Consider the following 23884-nt stretch of genomic DNA (forward strand, 5'->3'; position numbering starts at 1 on the left):
TAAACAAGTCTTGCACTGCATCATACTTACTCATTAAGATAACCTGTCCTTAATTGTTGGTTTTGTGCCCGACCTGTCTGTCTCGGTTAGAGTTGTGGTTTCAGTTTCTTGTCACTTCAATGGTGTCATTTGGCCTTATTTGTAATATTTAGGTGTACATGAATGCACCATTTATGTCATTTAGATCTGAAACGTTCAGGCACAGATGAAATCTCTGTTGGTGCAAGTTGAGGTGAAATTACTGGTTTACAAACAAAGCTTGGCGGCAACACTTCCGGATTCTTCAGACACCCTGAGAAGAGCTGTTTTAGATTAGTGCTTCACTCAGATTGAGTTTAAAATGAACAAGAGTGCTGTGTGTGGTGTCGCATATTGCACATCTGCTGGCTGTTTTTATCTTTCACTTTTATATGAAACATTTTTCAGGTTTTAAAAGAGTTGTGTTACACATTTAAGGGTGTGTATTCAACAACCTGTTACATATCCGACAGATTCAAATGCTGAATAAAGTGAAAACTGATCATATTTCTTTACTTTAACCACAAATATCACTTTATAATTTGCTTTATAATTTAATTCCGAACAGGTATTTAGAAAGTTTGCTTGTCTGAAGAACCCAAAAGCACTGCTTGTTCTGCGGCATAACATTTCCATTTATACGTGCGTTGACTGAATCTTTGAATGTCCTGTGAGCCTTATTAAAGGAAGAATTATTTCTAAGAAAGTCTTTAAGTAGATTATATAAAACAAGAGCAAAAGACATTATTAAATTGACCTCACATTAAGTGCTCTCCAGCTCTATATAGAGAACGAGTAAAAGCACTCCTGAATAATGGCTGCAGCAGATTAGCAAAGGTCCTCAGAGTCCTCAGACATCCACATCCGCCAGTATTCATTCACAAATTTCTCGTTTCCTCTTCTTAGGTTTTAGACAGACCACAGCGTCTTCTCAGTTTCTGTTACAGTGTTTGCGGCTGCAGCATTGGCGTGTGACTGCAGAGAAATCTTTCATTATTCATGTCTCTCTCGTGGCAACATACAACGCTTTCATTTTACATACAAAGAAAACCTCATGGAGATGCTAAAGCTCTCAGTTAAACAAAGGTGATTTGTCTTGTGAATCCTTAACAGCAGTGATATACAGTACTGTCCACATCAATGTGATAATATGAATGGGGTGGCGGCATGCTGCTAGTTTTAAATACATGCTCAGATTAGGATATTTGTCGTGCTTAATAATTATTGTGGTGCATCACAATCTTTGCATGTTAGTGCTGATGGTGCAAACCAAAGCCATATTACGAATTTGCTCTTTACTTGCAGCCAAAAGAAGATTCATGAAAAATAATATTAGAAGGGCGTGTAAACAACTTATTTTGAACGACACTTTTGTTGGGGACTTGTGATGGGAGCTCACGGATTTCCTTTGCTTCAGGGTAACATTAGCACCGATTACTGAAATTGAAAGTGTTGCTCGGAGAGGGCTGGATTTCACCTTCAGCGGTTCTTCTCTGATTACTTGAAGAGAAAATATCCATCAGTTGCAAACTCTTTCAGGGGACGTTAGAAACTTTGGAGGGTGTCAGTTTGTGTTCCAAGCAGATATCTATCTTTTCACCAGAACAAGTTAAGGACGCAGTGCCTGGAGTTTTTCTTGCACATTTTCATAACATCATGAAATGCAGTTTGTCATCTGTGAGGTTTTTGAAAAAAAGTTCTGCTCACCAAGGCTGATTTTTAAAAAATCAAAAATACAGTAAAACAGTAATATTGTGAAATAGTAGTACAATTTCAAATAGCTTTTCTGTTTCATTATAATTTCTTTAAAAAAAAAAATCATAAAAAAATCATAATAATTTTTTAGCAGCCATTACTCCAGTCTTCAGTGTCACATGATCCTTCATAAATCATTCTAATATGCTGATTAGATGCTCAAGAAACATTTCTTATTGTTATCAATGTTGCAAACAGTTGTGCTGCTTAATATTTTTGTGAAAACTGACAATTTTTTTTTCATGATTCTTTGGTTAAAGTAAAACTTCAAAGGAGCAGCATTTATTTGAAATAAAAGTATTTGAAACATTTGCAATATCTTTACTGTCACTTTCGATCAATTTAATGTGTCCTTGCTGAATGAATGTATTAAATTCTTAAATATGTATGTGTGTATAATGTATATATATATAAAATTTCACCACAGGAGGCCATCTGTTACCATAAGCAGTCACACTGTTCTTTTTCTAACAATTTAGGACGATTCTACCATGAACATGTGGGATTATTTTCATTTAATTTTCCATTTGGTTCATTAAACTAATGGTTATTGTGACAATGCACTTAAAATAGTTTGATGTAAATAAATGTAGATTCTGCACTGAAGGCTTGTGGCGGATGTTTAGATGTTTCTCCGTGGCATGCTGAGAATGATTGATGCTGCGTGTCTGTGTTTGTCTGGGCTCACCAGGAGAGCCTCTCCTTCCCAGGCCTGCTCAGGAATTAAATGAAGTTTTATGTAACAAAGTTCGGGAGGAGCACGTTCAGGTAATCAACCAATCAGCACAAGAGGAAGCCGGTATAAATATAGCCTTCCCTCACCTCTGTCCCATGACAGTTTTGCAGCATCCCTCCACCACCCCATCACCTCACTCTTGGCTGGTTTTCTCTCCCAGTCAAAAGGGGGGAGTACTCTGGGTTCGGGCCAGATTCAGAGCTCGGAGCCCTCTCCCGGACAGCACGCCAAATATGCATAAATTACTACATCTGATTTCATGTACGTGTGAACTCGCGAAATGATTATCTCAAGGGTGCTCCCCTCATTTGTATGGAAAAATTGTATTTGGTGTGGCAGCTTCGGGACATCCCCAGATATTGCTGCGGCGATAGGCTTACAGATGCTTGGCTGCGACAGTGACGCAGTGGAATTGTGTGTCCTCCTGCCACTCAAAGGGAGCCAAAGGAAAAGAGAGTTTGTGCTGATGCCAGAATACACAATGTTGAGGATTGGTTTGTAAAGTAGAATATCCCAACAGACCCACTGAAAATGACAATGGTCCTCACGTTTAGTGCCTTTTTCTGTATCTGGACATTTTATAGCCTCTGAGGCAACTTGGTGCAGACTTGTCGATTAAGTTTGTGGATGGTTCTGTATTTCCCAGATGTATTTTATTTTTCAGGTTAAAGTGTTCGTTCACCCTAAAATGAAAATGCTGTCATTAATTACTCGCCCTCATGTCGTTCTAAACCCGTAAGACGTTAGTTCATCTTTGGAACACACATGTAGATATTTTTAATAAAACCTGAGCCAGTTCTTTACTCTCCATTGACAGCTACACAACTACCACTTTGACGCTTCAAAGTTCATAAAGAATTTGTAAAACTAATCCATATGAATTGAGTGGTTTGTCCAGATTTTCTAAAGAGACACGATCGCATATAATGAACAGATTGAATTTAGCCTTTTATTCACATATAAACATTAATCAGCGAACGTGAACAGAAGCTCAACCGAACTTGCATAACACGCAAGAACGCGGAAGCTCAAACGTGCTGTGTAACACGAGAATGAACCTCATTGGCTCTCGCATGTCAAGCGAACATGCTGGAGCTTCCATTTATCATAACTGATGTGTGCACACTGCGTTGATGAATGTTTATATGTGAATAAAAGCCTAAATTAAATTGTTCAGCGTATTAAGCGGTTGTGTCTCTTAAGAAAATTGAGTAAACCGCTCAATTTATATTTATTAGTTTTACGATCTTTAAGAACTTTTTTTAAGCGTCAAAAGTTGTTGCGTAGCTGTCAATAGAGGGAAAGAAATTGTTCATATTTTATTACAAATATCTTAATTTGTGTTCTGAAGTCTTACGGGTTTTGGAATGACATGAGGGTGAGTAAATGAGGACATACTAAATGGGCATCACTGCATTAGACCTTTTCTTAAAATCTTATATATTTGATATGCTTTGCCAGAAATATTTATCACTCCAATGGAGGCTGAATTACATACATTTCCTCTGGCCCATTCAAACAGATACTGTCAACTCCATAATAACAGCAGAACTGGTCCTTGAAGTCTCATTTACATCAGTGCTTCATGGGAAGGGGTTGGAAGGGATTGCTGATAGGTATGAGTGAGGATGCTCGACTAGTGAGTTTAATCATTTTTAGTGGTGGTTTTTAAATGGAGAAGCAATTGTTAATTGTTTATTGCACTTTAACAACAACACACATCTCATTTAGTCTCTTAATTAGTTTGATTTATAGCACCACCAGTACAGTCATCAAGGATGTGCTTGTGGACATATTCACCGCCTTAAAAAGTATATTCTAAGACATTCGCTGTCTCACTTCAGATTGCCTGCTGTTAGCAGTGTTTCCGTTGTTATGCGTAACCCACAGGTTTATTGGTTAAAGTACTGAGGTGAGATTAAAGCACAGTATTTTCTGAAGTCAGTGACTGGTTCTTTATGGTGTGGTACTCACTCTTGAGTGTCTTGTAGGAAAACTAATCAGACAGATGACTGCAAAATAGTTGCAGTGGAAAAGGACTCAATCCTCAGAACGGCATGAAATAAATATTGCGACTGTTGTTAAAGTTGTAGTTGTAATGACACTGACTCAGGGCTTCTACAGTAGTATATCATTGCTTAATCTTCTCAGAGCTCAAGGTAGGTTTGATGGAAAGGTTTAAACATTAACGTTAAAAAATCTATTTCTCTAAAGAGAAAATGAATGGGATTTTTACTTACGAAGTTGTGGCAAGTGGTGTCTTCCAGGGTTATGTGACTCACGTACAGGGTTTCACTGATATCTCTTTGGACCTTGAATCACGTACTCTCCTTACAATGCTAACAGCAGATTAAGGTTGCAGCTAAATGCACACAACCAGAATTATCAGTTGGTACTGTGAATACTCTGGCCCACATTTATTTTGCTGTAAAGTATTTATATTATAAATCTTTTGTTGGCCCTGTGACATTAAGGACACTGCCGTGGTCTCCATATCTTTAGGGGCTGCAGTGTATCCAGTAGCTGTGATGCCCTCTGTCATTATATCCAAAAGTCTGGGACAAAACATGATTTGTTAATTATATCCAAAGGGAAAATAAGAGCCTTTCTGTCATTTGTCTTTCTGTTATAGGCCTAGAGGACACAACACTGCATCACAGTTGTGCATTCAGATTTCTTTTTATCACGCTTCACACTCAGACGTGTTCGGTGATTTCTTACTTTCTGTTTTCTTAGTTAGAGGATGATTGTCATGTGTTTCCCCAATTTCTGAGTTCACGTAAAGGTTCATGGTTTTCTTCTTTTCCTCTTTGACTCACTCTGAGCTCATCTGTTTAGCTGTTGGAGGTTTACTCTTTGTTACTGTTTGTTCTCTTAAAAGGTTGACTTCCCTTTTCTCTACTCGCACACATTTGAATGCTTGGATTTGACGTATGATTGCTTCTGCAAAAACAAAACATTTTGATTAACTAATGTACGTTGGCATTTTAAAGGTAAGGAAATATAGACAAATATCTCATCAGAAATCCCATATTTCATGCAGTAGATTTATTTTATTGGCTTACTTTTCTGTCAGAGGGACATATTTTGCTTGGTTGTATTTTTGTAAAACAAAAAAAAAATTTGTGAAACTATTTGATGTGTTTGAGACCAGGTTAGGACATTTTAGGACTAATTTGTGGTATTCACATTATAATTGTAGTTATTTGTTCCTTCTGTTTTAAACAGAAAATGCATCTATGGATGTGTCCTTATCTTGGATGATAGTAAGTGTTGGCATTCTGCCACATTTATCAGTCTCGTATTTTGAAGTCTTTTTCCTCATTCTAAAAATCATTAAGCTATCACGTTTTTTATCAATCTAATATCAGAACTGATAAAATTTTCAGTTGTAACTCATTAGCAACTTCTTAACTCTTTCCCTGCCAGCATATTTTTTTTAAAGGCATTTTTTTTGTTGACATTTTCACAAAATTTCATGGCCCCCAAAATATTTTGTTGTATATCTGAACATGCAATACATCAAAATTATTTTAGATTATTTATATATTCTTTTAAACAATTTTATTTATTCTAGCATCATACATTTTTTTTAATCAACATTTGGAACAAAAAGTTGAGAAAATCAATTCTGCTTCTTTTTCTGTACTCTTTCAGAGTTGCATAATAGTACCCTCTACCATATAACGATGAAATCGATAAAAGCCCGAAAATTCCGTCAATGGTGGAGAAAGTTTTGTCATTGTTTGCTTGTCCCATATTGTTTCAACCTTGCATTGTTTTCTTTGAAAGAGATGTTAGGCGAAAACAAAAACAATGAAAACAATACCTAATTTTCTTTTTTTTGTGGTGGGGCCAGTGAAAATTTTGGCAGGGCAAGTAAAAATATGGACCACTGGCCCAACCGAGCCAGTTAAAGAAGTCCTCAGTGTTGAGCCCTGTATTTGATAAATTAAACCGCACACTTTCATAGTGCTTAATTCACTCCTTGAATGCCACTGCATTTACCACGGGACTTCCTGTTTGCTTATTTATTCTCATGGTCATCCTCATCAGACTTTGTTACAAGTGACTGTGTTGCTGGTAAGTGTTAAACAGTTGTGCATGTCGAGAGTGAGAATGAGAGAGAAAAACAGACAGACAGACAGGGAAATAAGAGAGGCGACCGGGGGCTTGTACGTCTGCTTTTACAATGACTGTCTGTCAGATTGTGTAAGAACGAAGAGGGGAGTTAGGAGGAAGAGAAGAGTGAAAAATCCACATGCTTCTTTTTTTTGTGTTTCTTCCAGGCTGAGTCACTATCGAGGAGTGGGAAGATCTAGAGAGACAGAGGGAGACGGCATCACGGAGAGCACAAGAGAGAAAAGCAATTGAAGGAGGGGAAAACCGCTACACAACGCTTTTGAGAGCGAAGCGAGAGAGAGAGAGGCAGCCAACGAGAACGACGTAAAGAGAGAGACAGAGCGCAGCAGTGAGGGAGGGAGAGAGACGCTGAGGCTGGGAGAGCTGACCCCCCTCCCTTCTCCTCTCCTCTCCTGTCCTCTCCTCTCCTCCTTCCCCCCCCCTCCTCACTCCTTCAGGAGCTGGTGTGTTGGAGCGGCGAGTACAGTGTGACTGAGGCAACATGAGCGATGTCACCATCGTTAAGGAAGGCTGGGTCCAGAAGAGAGGTAAGGAGCTTGTCTCTGCCTGCGTCTTGGTCAACTAGCCGGGTCGAGAAAGACCTTGCGTACGCGTGTGCCTCCGTGGACGGCTCCCTCCGTCATGGGCGGGCCACGGCGTGGCTTTAGTCTGTGTCTGTGGGAGCCGGCGTGTGGGTGTGCCTCTTTGCGCGTGTGTTCGTGAGCTGTGTTTAGTGCTAGTGTGGCGCTTCAGAGAACGTGCATGCGTGTTTGAGTGTGTCTGCCGGAGGAGCAACTGCATTCAGACTGGTATCCATCATTTCTCACTGCACTGCTCTGACGTGTCGGGCTGCTACGTTTGACGGGTTTTCTACAAATGCTTGCACTCATTCTGATGCATAATGCTCTGTTTTGATTAGATTATGGTTTTGAGGATTTTATTTGATCATTATGTCTGGAAAACAAGTTATCTTTTAGCCTTTTTTGGTTAGTATATGGACTGCAAGGGCTGTTGTGTACAATTAAACGCACTCAAAGTTATTATAAGTCAAAGTTATTTGACGTCCATGTGGGAAGCTGCTCTAGGTGTCCTTATGGGACGTAGTGACTAGGGTACTTCATCCAGGTTGTCTTGCTTTTCCTTTCTGTATCATTGTCGCTTGTTGAGCCTCTTTGCTTGTACCTTCCCTATATGTATATCCATAAGTGTGCATCCATAGTAAAGGACGTTCATGCTGACAGAAATGTGCAGCGACCAAAAGTCACTCGTTTTCAATGAAAGTTGGTGATTTGGCGACACAAGTGATTGTGACTTTTGGCGATATGATTAATCAGCAAAATGTAACTTTATGCAAATGAGCAGTGATTAGCAATGGGAGTGTAGTTCATTTACATGCACTTTAAAAGTTTTATTTCAGTCAGACTAAAGTGATAATTTCTCATCATACAATGTCATCTAAATGCTTTACAACTATAAAGTCTAAGCATTCAAGTGGAAAGAAGTTGCATATGCGCAGGTGAGATTGTCTAATTTTTTCCCCCCAATACTTTAGAAAAGCAAATGTGCACAATATGATAATGATAACAATATGATCTCCATATGTATGTGATATATCATCATACCATACCGGTACTTCATGATAGCAAGCTATATATTAGACAAACAGGTGAACACTGTAGCTTGACTACGCAAAATCCCTCTTGATTATAACTGCACAAATAAATGCAAAGTTCATGGGATCCAACACCTGATACAGCAGTCAAGTAGGAGAGCCTACTAGTACAACAATTTAACCAATGTCATTGTTAAATGCCCTTAACTCTGGATGTTTATTTGCTACAGTGGACCTGAATTCCCGCCCCCTGATTGGATGAGCGACCATTGGTCTGACATGCTTGAGTTTATAAGGATGTGTTCATGTATGGGCGGACTCAGTTACTTTAGTCACCAGTTTAGTGAATAGGTTATTATTAGGGCTGTGAATAAAGTAAAAAATGTTATCGCAATTAATTGCACCCTTTTGTGCGATTAATCGCACACTCATCGTGAAATTAAGTATACACCATTTATCTTGTTTAACATGTTCATTTTGTTGTCATTTGCTATATCCAGCTAAGCCATCAGATTGAAAGACTGTTCTCACAAAACTGTATTTTCTGCAAGCTTTTTTCAAGGTAAATTTAGGTGTCTTTCCAAAAAAGGACACTTGGAGACTCCAAAAGAACACCAAATAACCCAATGTTATAAGTAGTCCATGTAATTGATATATGCACCCATGAAAAATCCAACAAACAATAAATAAAAAAACATTACCGAACAAAACTTTTCAGAATTCACAGTGTATACTAGTATGTGTACAATGCAACAATGCAAGAGCTTGTTTACATTTTAGACCAGTCAAGTTGCAACAGGACCACATGGAGATGCCAAAAAACACCTTAACCAACTGCCTTGACCTGACTGCATATACCTCTTACAGTGCACAGATCCATTCAGAATGACTAAACACAGCAACATTCACATTACAAATTAAAACATTATCCTGAATGTGTGTGGAAACAGTGTGAATCTACTGAAATGTGTCTGTGCATAAATACAGTGTACGATCAGTGCGTTGAGAGCGCACATACATGGTCTGTTTGCGCATCAATTATAACAGACTCACACATGCTTACTCTGACTCCTGTACGTCACATCATCTTTACCGTATTGCAATCTTCATCCATCAAAACTTCACTAGCGAGTTGCTGGTTTGCTTAATAAGCCGAGAAACGTATCTTGCCTATCATCTGGCCATACAGCGCTGAGATGTTGTGACGTTCCGTTCAGTCTGTATTTCACACAGCGTGATGCGTGAGGGCTCGCGCTCTTCAGAAGCAATCACAGAATATGACAGCTCGTGTTTTAAAAGATAAACACACAGTGGAATGAATAATTCACTGAAAACGCAACATGAGTCTCTATTCTCTCTGCCATCTCTGATGTGATCAGGCTGGTTGGTTTTCTTTACATTAGCGCTGTTTTGGACTGATTGTTTGAATGAATTCGCTTACTGGATCATTGGACTGAAACTTTTCTGGAGTGTAGCGGCTTTGTAGAAGCTCTCGACTTCTAGTGTGATCTAACTTTATTCTAAATTTATTTTTGTTAAATTATTTTAACAAAATCCTCAACGAGTTAAAATAACTTTATGTATATAAATTATATATACATTTATAAAACTTGCCCCCAAACCAACAGCAAAACATTGATCTGTTTTGTTGAGGATATTATTGAGGACATTTGTAAGATAAAACGTATTTAAAGTGCTCAATAATTTTGTATTAATGTTGCACTGGTTGATATCATGCAAAAGTATTGCCACTATACCCTGTTTACAGTCAGCCATGGATAATTTCTTTTGTGAACTAAAAGTGTATAATGACCTGGAGGTTTCTGAGATGTAACTGAGATAGAAATGTCTTAAGTACCATAAGGCTCCATGTAAGTGTTAATCTCATTTTAAATATCTATTTTAAAAATACTACAAATAATATTAAAAATTACTATTAATTTCTATGAGTGTTTTTAAAAAATGAAAACTTCATTGTATTATTTATATACTGTTATAATATTTATTAATATTTCGAATGAGCTTTTATTTTTATATTTTCAGTTTTCATTTTATTTTTATTTTTAGTCATATTGTAATGTGCTGTCATTTTTATTAGTTTTTATTTTATAATATTTACCTTTAATTTATATGTGATTTTAGTACATCAACTTATTTTATTTCAGGTAGTTGTCAAGGCAACATTTTCTAATTTTCATTTAAAGGGGTCAATGACAAGAAAAAAATTTCCTTCATCTTTAAACATGTAAGAGGACTTTGTACCATTGAAACATCCTGCAAGTTTCAAAGCTTAAAACATCCTTTTAATTATAACCAGCTTTTATTGAAGTTTCAAAAAATGTCTAGTTTTCATATTGTGGGATCTGTGATGGCAAATATATTTGACGAATAATTATACATCATTGCATCACTTAACGTCTGACATTTACACACTGTGAGTGACGCGTCGTGTCACTTCAAAAGCAAATAGAACCTATTATATTCACTGACGCTGTCTACACTGCATACAGTATACAGATGCGCGTTCAGTTTCTGACATACTCCACGCAAAACAAGCGGATTATATCGGAGCATTTTGTTTTATAAATAAGGCACAGTATAATGTAGAGTTTGCAAAGACACTTTTGTTGAAAGATGAACCAGCCAGCTGCATCACAAACATGTAAGTAAATGATTTCATAATGGTTTTTCTGTAAATGATGGGTTTATATGGATAATGGTTTCAAAACACTAATTCACACGCAATAGCAATTGTTGATACTGTTATGACGTTAGCCAATCATAACAGTGGCTGTTCACTGACAAGCCTAAAAGGAGCTGCCCTTTAAAAATGGATCCTTTTAGGAAAATGAAGGTGGAAATATATATGTGTTTGTTTTTTGTGTGCAAAAAAACTTTATTAACATTAGAAGTGAACCTCAAGGAATATAGTAAAATAATAAAAAATTCATGTCATGGCCCCTTTAAGATTTTTAAGCTTACATTTTTCATTTAATATTTTATAGGAAGGATTATATAAGGATTTTTAATAGTTTTTTGTTTTAGGTAGCATTAACAACACTGAGTAATTCAAAAGGCCATCTAGCATTCATTTGGAAATTCATCCCAACAGTTTCTTTTTTTCCACTTTAAAGGTCAATGGTCAAAAATGAACCAGTCAGAAACTGTGGGAACCCTTTTAATTGATTGTGAGTGTTGTGTTTGTGTAGTCATGTGCTGTAGCCACGTTGAGTCAGATTTGAAATTCCCTCCAGTGTGTGCAGCCTGGGCTGGGCTTGAGGATGGAGAGGTTAGTGTTTATTAGCGATTGTGTGTGTGAAGTGCATGGGAGAGTTCGGTGTAGCCCTGGGCTGGGAAACTGGCTTCATTCTGTTTGTCTTGGCCGGCGACCAGGATGACCCCAATCACCCTCCTCTTTTCCTCTCCTTTTTCCACTTTGTCTCTGCCACTCTCTGTTTCCATAATAGCTTTTACTGTCTTTCCCCCGTCTCTCTGTCTGTGTCCTGTTGTACTTTTACTTTTCCATTTTGCTGCTGTCTCTCTCGGTCTCATCTCTCTCTCTCTCTCTCTCTCTCTCTCTCTCTCTCTCTCTCTCTCTCTCTCTCTCTCTCTCTCTCTCTCTCTCTCTCTCTCTCTCTCTCTCTCTCTCTCTCTCTCTCTCTCTCTCTCTCTCTCTCTCTCTCTCTCTCTCTCTCTCTCTCTCTCTCTCTCTCTCTCTCTCTCTCTCTCTCTCTCTCTCTCTCTCTCTCTCTCTCTCGAGCACCTGTGTCACAGTACAAGTTTTGCCCCCCGTCTTTCGAGCTGTGACTTCTTAGAGAAAAAGGGCTATGTGTGAGGCGAGGGTAACCAAAAGGGTGACATCATATCCTGTTTACTCCACTAATGAATGGATCACAAAGAAAAGGGCCAGCTTCTGACATCGCCCCCCTCTCAAAGCACATTGTCTAAACATTCCCCTCATCACTGACCGCAGCCTGTTTAATGCGCCTGCCAAAGTTTGATTGTTCTGAGGTTACTTCAGCAAAATCAAGCAAGACGCAACATGCTGGAATGTCATGGAACTAAATAGCATGAAGTTTTATTTCCGTGTATTTAATTTGATGCAGTTATGTTTTCCAGATCGCTGGTCTGCGGTAAATTAGCACTGATTGCAAGCAGACCTGTTGATAAAAATGCTTTGGATGTCTGCGCAGTGTGTGTGTGTGTGTGTGTTTGTGGTGGAGGTTAGCTGTCGGGCTCCATAGCCGAAGAGCAGCGCAGAGGAGTCACATGGTGCGCTGCTCTGTCCCGCAGGACCGCTGGAACACTCTGTTCTGAGGAAAGGATACAGGCACATGAATGAAGCTCGTTTGCTCTCTCCAGCATGCTCACATGACCAGCGACGCACTCGTTCATTCACTCTCTCATACAAGCATATGGATTATTTACACACACGAAACTCTGACCTTGCTGACTGTTGTATCCTTCACTTCCTGCTCCTTTTCTCATACCCAGCAATCTCCTGCTCTCATATGACCACTGCGGCCATTCCTCATTATCTCCTTCCTGTCCCATCTCTCTCTCTCAGTATGTAAAGTGCATCTCAGTGCACCCCAGATCATCTCAGACTGCAGTGGAAGTACAGGAGCATCCTCATTCAGGTCAACATGAACAAACAGAGAACCATTACATACTGTATATTCCATATTAAACATTACATCTAAACATGACATTTATTCTGGCTGTACTTGTGTTTCATTATTCAGCATTTTCTATTTTAGCATGTACAGAACATTGTTTCTGGATACTTAACTCTTCACAGCTGGTTAGGACATGATGTAAGCTGCAGTCGTGGTGTTGAGGACACAACCATGTGTATATTAAAACATGATCACCCAATTTTAAAAGTAATTGTGCAACTCGACCCTCCCTTTTGAATGGCGGTGTAATCAGCGCTTTTATGTGATTAGATTAGCCAATCATAATAAAGATAATTTTATATATTGTAGACTTACTAGGTTTAGTATAGTACAGTAGAAAAAATGTCCTGTTTCATTCACAGGGAATGGTCATGTAAAACTAAATCATGACTTATGAGATGACAAATGTTGCAGTTGGATTTCAGGGAAAATGAATGTTTTAGATAATGAGTTTGTTGCTATTTCAGAAAGATGCATCAACGAACAGGTTTATTCAGCAACACTTGTTGAAGGGAGTGTTAATTTAAGTCAAAACTGTTTCGGCACACAGGCTTTTCATCAGGGATAAAGTCAGTATGAAATCAAACTCTTATTGCAATATATGGAAATAATATGGCAATTCTTTATGGCTTACATTTTTTTTTCTCATTCTAGAAGCCATTTCACTTGTATATACAGTATGTTACAATAGGGAAGAAAAGTCGCAATTTTCATTTCATGACCACTTTAAGAAAGTTGGAGAGCAAGTTGAAGAGCAACTATTAAAAAAAAAAAAAAAAACAAAAACAATCATAAGATTCAGCCAATAAAGTATGATATGATAATATATCACCCACCAATTAGGATCCAACCAAATACACAGCACTATAGAGAACAGGTCACACCCATGAATTAGCCCAAAAAGAGAACAGAAAATATTTCAATTCAATTCCAAACAGTCCAAAACACAATGACATACAAAGATAAAAATTAGGAGATAAAACTTAACAATAAAAAGTTGGTGTTTGGATGTGTTTACTCTGTAAATTATTCAGCTTTAAAATGGTTATTTACTTGTGTTGCACAGTTGAGGATAATTTGGATGAAATGTGCCTCCCTTCAAGCTTTGTTTTCTAACAAGTGCCAAATGGAGTCTGAAAACTATAAATTACCATGAGCAGCTCCTGTATCATCTTGATGCTTTTTAATTTCACATTAGCTTTTCATAGTCATCCGTCTTAAGTCCTCCCACTTACCTCTTGGCGTGCTAACATCTGTGGAAAGCCTTTTCCACTCTTCTGCCAGTGTGCCTTTAAGACTAGCGTCAACACGTATGAAGAAAATACTGCGGCCCCCTCAGTCACGACTCAGTGGCTTTTGTGTGTGGTTGTTTTTCTGGTTATTGTATAAGTGTGTCTGTGTGTGTTTGAGAACAAGGACAGGGTGACGTGCTCAGAGAGGGGATGATGACTCTGGGGGTCAGGCAGTGTTGTAGCAGCAGGCTGGGGTCACAGGCTGACTCACTGCATGCCTTCAACTGACTGACTGACTGCAGAGTTAGTCATCTTTCTGAATCGTGCAGAGACCCAGCCCAGAGAGAGAGAGAACGAGACCTTGAGGTAAGGAAAGGCAGATAGAGAAAACAAAAACAGAGAAAATGATGAAGTGGTTTAGGCTGTCAGTGCTTGGTTTTCTTTAAAGAAAGTTAGAGGTTTAAAGAGATGATTCACACAAAAGTTTTCACTCTGTTCCTTCCATACAATGAAAGTGAATGGTGATCAGGGACCGTCAAACTCAGAAAATGACAAAAAACTAAATAAAAGTAGTCTTCAGGGCTACATTTTCCAAGTCTTCTGAAGTTTATAACTTTTTGTGAGGAAAACAAGATTTTTTCTTAAATTGTGTTCATATAGATTAAATAGCCTACACTAAGTCTTCTTCTCACCAAGGTTGCACTTTTTTGATACTTTTTTTTACTTTTCACTTTTTTGGCACTCTTTATATATAATCTTTTATTATTATTAATATTATTTTATTCACGTTTATTTTACCAGGAAGTCGCATTGAGATTAAAATCTCTTTTACAAGAGAGACCTTGTTTATCCTTTTGATCTTTCATTCAAAAAATTGGCAAAATCCTAACCTTTCATTTAAGTAAAAGAATTGAAAGTGGGGGGGAAATCATATTATGAAAGAAATGTTTTTCTCTAAAACACGTTGGCCACAATTATTGATACCCTTTTATTAAATACCTTTTTGCAATCTCCTTTTGCGAAGATAACTGCTCTGAGTCTTCTTCTATAATGCCTGATGAGTTTGGAGAACACCTGACAAGAGATCAGAGACCATTCCTCCATACAGAATCTCTCCAGATCCTTCAGATTCCCAGATCCATGTTGGTGCTTCTTCTCTTCAGTTCACTCCACTCATCAGGTCAGGGGACTGGGACGGTCATGGCAGAAGCTTCATTTTGTGATCCCTAACACATTTTTGTGTTGATTTTGATGTTTGTTTTGGATCGTTGTCCTGATGGAAGATCCAACCACGGCCCATTATAAGATTTCTAGCAGAAGGTGTCAGGTTTTGATTTTTTATCTGTTGATATTTGATAGAATCCACGATGCCATGTATCTGAATAAGAAGTCCAGGACCTCCAGCAGAAAAATATGCCCACAACATTAAAGATCCAATGGTATATTAAATTGTACTTTTTATCCTTGTGTGCACCAAACCCATCTAGCGTGTTTGCTGCCAAAAAGCTCTTTTTTTAGTTTCATCTGACCACAGAAGCCGGTCCCTTTTGAAGATCCAGTCGTGTCTGACAGCTGAATATGCTGGAGTTTGTTTTTGGATGAGCGAGGAGCATTTTTCTTGAAAACCCCCCAAACAACATGTGGGGATATAGGGGTTGTTTTATTTTTTTATTTTTTTGAATAGGCTTTCTGACCCTAAGACTCAACTAATCTCTGCAATTCTCCATCTGTGATTCTTGGAGAGTCTTTGGCCACTCAAACTTTCATCCTCACCGTCCATTAAGACAATATAGACACATGTCCTCTTCCCGGCAGATTCGTAACATCTTTAGTTGATTATAACTTCTTAATTATTGCCCTGATGGTCAAAATGGGGATTTTCAATTCTTTAGCTATTTTCTTACAGCCACTCTATATTTTGTGATGTTCAACAATCTTTTGATGCACATCAGAACTATATTCTTTGGTTTTACTCATTGTGATGGATGATTAAGGGAATTTGGCCTCATATATAAATTCCTGTGAAACAAGAAGTCATAGCTGGACAATTTCATGTTCCTAGTCACCCTGGTGTGCTAAAAAAGGTAAATATTAATGGGAATATACTTCAGAGATATTTTATTCATAAAAAATTCTAGGGGTATCAATAATTGTGGCCAACGTGTTTTGGAGAAAAACATTTATTTCATAATATGATTTCCCCCCCACTTTCAATTCTTTTACTTCAATGAAAGGTTAGATTTTTGCCAATTTTTTGAATGAAAGATCAAAAGGATAAACGATGCAGATTTATTTTTTACAGCCATTTTTGATCATATTTACCAGGGGTATGATTAATTCTGAGCACGACTGTGTATATTTATATATATATGACTTAAAATTTGTTTTTGTTTTCTGGTATTGTCAGTCTTCAGGAGACATAGATTAAACCATATGAACTACTTTGATGGTGTTTTTGTCATTTTTGGAGCTTGACAGCCCCTTATAGTCATTCACTTTCATTCTATGGAGAAGAGTAGCATAAAGATCCTGCCTTCAGTTTTCCACATCACACTTTGTGCTCCACGAAGAACAAAAGTCAGGTTTGGAACAACATGAAGGCAGAATTTTTATTTTTTAGGTAAACCGTAGCTTTAAAGCACGAACTGAGGGTGCTAGAGGACTCTATTTATGGTCATGATATGGTCGTGATATGGTTGTTCTAAAGCAAAGAGAGAAGGAGAGGGGAGATAAAATTGCGAACTGTGTTTGGTAACGTTTTTCCAAGCCCCGTGGTGATCTATCTGACTGTATCACATCTCGCATGTTTTAGTGATGAGGCAGCGATGCACGGGGTGTGTGAACGTGTGCATGCCTCCGAGAATTTAGGAGTGCCTGCAGAGTATGCGTATGTTTAGGCAGGAGCAATCCGGACCAATCACAGATCAGCCTTTCAGAGTTCCAGCAGTACATCTGCATTCCAAGAATGTGAGATGAATGGAGATATTACTAGACTGTCTCTAACAAACCTTGGATCCAAGTGTTGTTGTGTCATGCTGGAAATTAGCTGGATTGAGATTTAGTCCTGGGGCCAGATTTACTAACAGTTTGCAACAGCGCAAACCTTCTTTTGGCGTAAATTTGGCGTTTGTCAGGATTTACTAAAGACACGCAGTGAAAAATTTGCACTGAAAAGGCATGGACACAGTTATTTTCACGGCTGACCACATTGCATATGCATTTGTAGGAGTTTCCCTTTCAGTTTTTAAATGAATCATACAAGGTGTTTTATTAAGGTTTGTGCTCGTCAATTTACCGGTGGTTGCGCCATTATTTACCACCCAAAAAAAGTACGTCTTAAACCAGACGCGGTAGATTGCGTTGCGGCAACACCTGATGCATTAATACTAACACTTTATCTTCTATTCTATATCTATTATCTTTAAAAAAAAAAAAAAAAAAGTATACTGTATTTACTACGTTAGATTAAACTGGGAAGGGTCATAGCACTTGCATATTTTTCTATTGTTAGTTTCACTGCTTCTATTGTTCTCATTTGTAAGTCGCTTTAGATAAAAGCGTCTGCTAAATGAATAAATGTAAATGTAATGTAAATGTTGGTCATTGGATTAAGGACTGATGCTAATGCCCATGTCCAAGGTGGGCTCAATTAGCCTGTGACTTCTCCCAGAAAACATGTGGAACGACAGCTCCTCAGGGGCAGGACATTTCTGTCAGGGTGAGCCATGCAGGCAGCAGGCGGTTTGATATGGAATCATGGCCTGAAAGACTTTTTTTAACCAGTTAGCTCTATGCTAATCTCAGGGCCTGAATTTTGGTGAAGCATTATTTTACTTTGCTTCAGCAATGATAAAGAGACTCTTGCATAGCGTGTTCATGCATTTTGGGGGCAAAGTAATGAAGTAAGGGGTGTGTTTGTTTGGGTTGATTTCAGATGTCTTACTTAGCACTTAGTTCCTCCCTTGCCGGCTGGCACATCGGGCGCCAAGCGATCTACAACAAACTCAATCGGCAGTGCCGACTTGATAGGCAGACAGCACGTAAATCATCATGAGCGATGCCAGACTTGCCTTGGCCAGACTTGCTTCCGTTTCCCCTGAGCCTTCAGTATGGTAAGCAGTCCTGTGGTTGGCGTAGTATGTGGCCTGTGAACCGGAAGTGGCGTTCGTTGATGATGTCGGCCAAAGGCCATGAGGCGGTGAACAACTTCGTTGGAGATTCAGTCATGAATGTACATTTTTAAGATCTGCATCTTTGTTGAAACACGTTCAGCCGCTGTGGACGACTTCCACGACTCAGTAGCGTAGATGGAATTTAGGAGGCAAATCTTCGTTTGCAAGGCGATGGTCGCTGACCTTCAGATAGGTGTTAGCTGTCGCATGGTTGCAGATTTCAGATATCAATAGTGTTCAACAATGATTCTCATAAATTGCTTACTGCATCTTTAAACTTACAAAACAAACAAAAATGAGAACTGTTGCCTTGGCAACTAAGTGAAATAAGTTTAAGTTGAATTACTAAAACTGAAATAAAAAACAAATGAAAGCTTTATAGAAATATATATAAAAAACAAAAGCAAATAACAAGATTACTAAAGCTTCAATTAAAATGAAATTTAAAATGTAAAATATAAAAATAAATGCAAAATATATAAAATATTAATTCATGCTATAATAGTATTTAAATAATACTAAAATAAGACTGATTTACATGAGATGCACAATTACTAAATGTATTTAAAAAAACTTGTTCTCAGAAAATATCTTGAATGAAGTTTATTATATAGTAATTCCCTTTTACCCATTTGTAAATAGTTATTTTCCTAGCATAAATATAAAAAAAGCAAGTTGAGGGTCAAAACAAGTTAAAACCGTCTATATCCAGTTTTAAGGATGTTTAGATATTTTTAATGGAAAACGAGACAAATTCAGATAAAATTAAAAAAAAATATTTTCCAGAGCATCATTTCCTGTCATCTCTGTACTCTCTTCTCAAAAGTGACAGAAGAAACTGAAAATAACAAGGCGAAGAATCTTTGAAGTAAGACGAGCAGATGCATGACTGTCAAATAAACACTGATTGTTGGATGCATTGGCATCCATCTCAAGTTTGATGCAATGTATGTTTGTAGGGATCAGTGAATGTGTATTTGTGTGCTCACATAAGTGGGTGTTTGTCTTAAATTTCCTCTGTCCACTTGTGTGGGGCTTTCTCCTGTGCTGTTATTCAGAGGGTTGTGTTTCTCATAACTCTGTAATGAGCCCAAGCCCATTAGGAAAATTGGGAAAGCATGACAGAGCTGCTCATTGGTGATGCCAGTAGCATCCACTCACACACATCCCTCTGACTGCAAGTGATCATCTTACCCCCTGCAACGGATCCCCAGCCAGACGACCAGTCACCTCAGTGTTGACGCTCTGGAGCATCTTCCTAGCTTCCCTTCTCTTTATTTAGAGTTGGATCAATATTTTATGTGAAATTGCACCACGAGTCAGACTGAGGAGGCGCTTGAGGGTTGACCAGATCATATTTGGGATTAAGATTTGACTCGTGGTTTCCTCAAGCGCATCTACATGAATTGTGAACTTAACTATTAAGGTCCTTAAACCTGTTCTGCATACATAACAAATTGAGTTCTGTTATGACAGGCAATAATCTGGACTTATATGTAAATATGTATGATATGTAAAAACAAAAATTGTGCTGAAAATAATGCATAGTGGAGTTCTATGTGGCACGAAATCTGTCTGGTTCTGCTTTGTATTAAATTGATTTATATTAAATCTTTCATACCAAAATGTATGTCATTTGAGCAGTAAAATTTAAAGTCTTGTGGCCATTCACAGTGCATCTAGTTTGTATTTTAAAATGTACCCCATAATTGTCTTGCTGGTATGGATGCTGTTAGACATAACAACACATATATAATTTGGAGAAGTAGTTGACACCTGTGTTTTTTTTTTAACTTGTTTTAAAGGTCACCCAAAAATGGAAATTCTGTTATCATTTACTCACCCTCATGTCGTTCTGAAACCATAAGACTTTTGTTCATCTTCAAAAGAGCAAATAAATTCATATGAATCGAGCAAGTCTTCAAGAGACTTGATCACTTTATATGATAAACAGATTTAATTTAGGCTTTTATTCACATATAAATATTGATAACCTAGAGCTCATCAAATAGGGTAAATGTAATATCAAATGTGGTTGCTTGACTAGAACCAGTTCTCAGGCACCAAGAGAAAGTTTGAGCCTCTGAATGAACTAATAAGCTTTGTTCTCGCGCATCAAGCAAGTGCAAATAAGCTTTGTGTTTTTTACTATATTTGATGTGTGTTGATCAATTTTTAAATAACATTGCAATGAAAGAAAATTTATTTCACAAATGCTTTAAAGAACATGCATGTCAGATTTCACCTGAACATAATAAAAAAAGATATTAATATAAAAAAATGTATGAAGAGTTTTTCCATTGTGACGTTATTTTCATTATAATTAAGCACATTTCCTCACAAAATTCTTATTACCATATTGTAATTTTTTTTTAAAATAATTGTATTACAGTCATTTTTAAAATTGCATTTGGCACTTTAAACATCTGCATATACTGTATTATGGAATTGAGAATTTAAGATTTAAAATGATGCTTAATTGTCACAAAAATTCTTAATTTACATTCATAATTACTTCATTTTCTCTATGCTAACTATAACTTATTATTTTTGGTTTAAATAGTGATCTAGACAGGTTCTCGACAGGTATGATGACATTAAGCATTCCTGTTATCATCAAGAGTGTATTTGACAGCAGTCAGCCGTCGTGTCTCCACATGATTAATAAAAACATGCAAAAGATATTTGGCAAGCGTTTCTTACATCGCCTCAGTATAAACAGACAACCCCCCTAAAGCTGGAGATTGGGACTTTATTGCGCATAATTACACGTGTCAGTGGTTGCTTGTGAATGGTGCTCTCTGTGTGTGTGTGTGTGTTTCAGAGTGAAGGGGAGTGAGTGCAGGCAGCCACTGACTCCAGTCTGGGCCGCAGAGAGTTCAGTGGGTTCAGTTCTGCTGCTGCCGGAGCCGGCGCCGGCGCCGAACGCTGCGATATCAATCACCCTTCCACTGTCTCCGTGTCACCCTCTTCTCTCAGCAGCATCACCTGTCAAAGCACATCTTCTTTCTTCTTTCCTCTTTGCATTTCCTTTCCCGCATTATCATTGCTACTCTTCCTCATGTGTGGCTGCTAGCTTGCAATCACATTTATACATGAAGTCTTGCTTTTACATACGCTGAGACATGTGAGCCCACCGGCCACCGCACACACACAGCTTGTGCCAAGGCTGCAGACACTGGGGGTTTTGTAGTCGATAGCACACACACATAGTATAGCTATACACACTCACATCCGGAGGAAAGGATTCAGTGCAGTGTTTTACTAACTACAGCCATTGTTGAAAGGGTGACTCATTTTCAACTGTGGAGACAGTCACCACTTCTTCAATACTTTTCTATTCTTTCTTCTGTGAATGATCCAGTGAAAAGCATGGCCTAAAGATTACAGCTGGTTACCTTTACATTTACAAAGACCTTGATTTAACTGTTTGGATGCTGATCTGTGCTCAGTCGTCACATGTTAACAGGAAGTTAATTGGGTGTGCCTTGCAAATCCAGTGTGTTGTGGAAAAAAAGCAGTTAAGTCAAGACGTTTTTACATAGCAAAGTTAAAGATGCTCTAATCCTTCACAAATCATTCTAATATTCTGATTTGCTGCTCAAGAAACATTTCTTATTATTATCAGTATTTGTGCTGCTTAATATTTTTGTAGAAACCGTGATTCTTTGATAAGCACAGGATTTATTTGAAATAGTATTTTTTTGACATTATAACTGTCACTTTTGATATATGCATACATTTGAATGCTAGTGTATGTGCCACGTCTGATGCAGATTTTCTGTGCCGCCTTTGCAGTGTAAAAGTCTGGTTGGCTGTAAAATCTGTTTAGTCTGAACTGGGGATGCATGATATATCGGCCACTATATTGGTATCGGCCGATATATGATCATTTTAAAAGTTATTGTTATCGGCCCGATAAGAAACTTTGGCCGATATATTAAAGCCGATAAATAATGGATTATTTCCTTCAGCTGAGACACTTCAGATGCTGGTGATGGTTTTGAACTGCTTGAAATATAATTGGAATCACTTCCAAAAAAGAAAAAAACAGTGCAACATTTGCAGTGCAAGTCTGTCATATAGGCTATATGAAATTATAACGAGAACATTATAATTGTGCGCTTGGGACATGGATTTTAATGGTGAGACTTCTGTTTTTGTTATCAGGCTCTCAAAAATGATATAAATTGTATTATCGGCTTTCAAATATTAAGCGTAGCGTCAGTTCTGACAGGTCACGTTAGTCAAGCTCGCATCAGCTGACTCTCAGCTGATCCACTATAGGAATACGACGCCTATCACTGTATACATATATAAGCTCCTTCAGTATTATCAGCAGCTATCGTGTTTCTCAGGAGCTATTACCCTCCTCCATCCCCAGCTCCTCCTCTCATCAGTCAGTATGGCATTCTGATTCCCCTTGCATTAATGATATCTGCAATACATCCATGTTCGTTCTGTTCTGTTTAGTATTGCTGCTCTCCCTGCTCTTATCCATGCTAGGCTGCATGGATGCACAGGGAGTTCTTGCCCAGAATAGAACCATACCGCCAATCCTAACTGTATGCAATTGCCAATCGTATTTGACGATAGTGGTCCTGACAGAAATAAAGAATTATTGGTTGTCCGTATCGGGCAAAATTTTCATATCGGTGCATCCCTAGTCTGAATAGAAAAACACATGAAGTGATTTTTTTTTACAAACCCGTAAATCCATATGTGGCTTAAATTTGTATTTTTGAAAATGCTTTAGAGTCTGAACATGTAGATTTTTTTTCTTACGTGTGGACGAGCAAATGGTTTTGGACATAGTGTATGCATACATGTGTAAATAGTAGTAGTAGAGTAATGCATCTGACACTTGTGTGTTTGCATTAAGATGCAGATATACCAGACATTGACTCCACTCTCTGAACAGATCCAACTTCTTGCACAATGACAGTGTGGACTGTCAGTTTTAAGGATAAGATAAAAAAAGAATTGCAGTTAGTGAAAACACATATCCTTTCCATTGTGAAGCATTCACTGGCTGCACTGGCCCTTCAGAAGCAGCAGGCAAGCCTCTTAGCCTGATCCCTTTGCTTTTTTACGCAACCTCTCAGGTTCAGCCGTCTGCCAAGGGTTCGTGCTCCGCTTGTGGTAATGTCTGTCCTGAAAGAGGAGGAATCCCTCATTACCTTGTTAGGACCGCAGAGGTCTCAGAGAGCAAAAGGCTAATGGTGTTAGGAGCTCACGACTAGTAAGCAGATGAGAGATTCTCAGAGCTCTTGACCACTGTTTGTCTTTCTGAATACTTCAGTCTTCATATGCTCATGACGGTTCATGTGTGCCAAGATGGCCGCTGACTCTTTTCTCCACGCTTACAATTTTTCACAAGTTTTATTATTAGTCATCCACCACACATATGATTGAGTTTGAATTTTTTACTGTGCTCTTCTGATAGATGATCAGAGTAGCTGTCACATGTAAAGACTAGATGCAGTGTTGAATTTCCAGTGGTATTATCTGGCCTCTAAATAGGAATGTCTAGCTTTAAGCAGGACTGAATCATTGTT

The 23884-nt window shown here is 38.1% G+C and overlaps 1 protein-coding gene across 2 annotated transcripts in view; it reads left to right on the top strand.

Moving 5' to 3' along the window:
* Positions 1 to 23884, top strand: part of akt3a (v-akt murine thymoma viral oncogene homolog 3a) — a 91793-nt gene that overhangs the window by 986 nt on the left and 66923 nt on the right. Inside the window, exons 1-2 of one of the 2 annotated variants that reach the window (XM_084093871.1) lie at positions 5755 to 5775; positions 6799 to 7179. In XM_084093871.1, coding sequence (XP_083949997.1) covers positions 7134 to 7179 — 46 coding nt within the window. In that variant the 5' untranslated portion in view covers positions 5755 to 5775; positions 6799 to 7133. Of the gene's footprint in view, positions 1 to 5754; positions 5776 to 6798; positions 7180 to 23884 lie in introns of those variants that run through there. The other variant, XM_084093870.1, reaches the window with a different exon arrangement.

This window comes from Abramis brama (genome assembly GCF_963993115.1).
Source record: "Abramis brama genome assembly, chromosome: 19".
NCBI lineage: Eukaryota > Metazoa > Chordata > Actinopteri > Cypriniformes > Leuciscidae > Abramis > Abramis brama.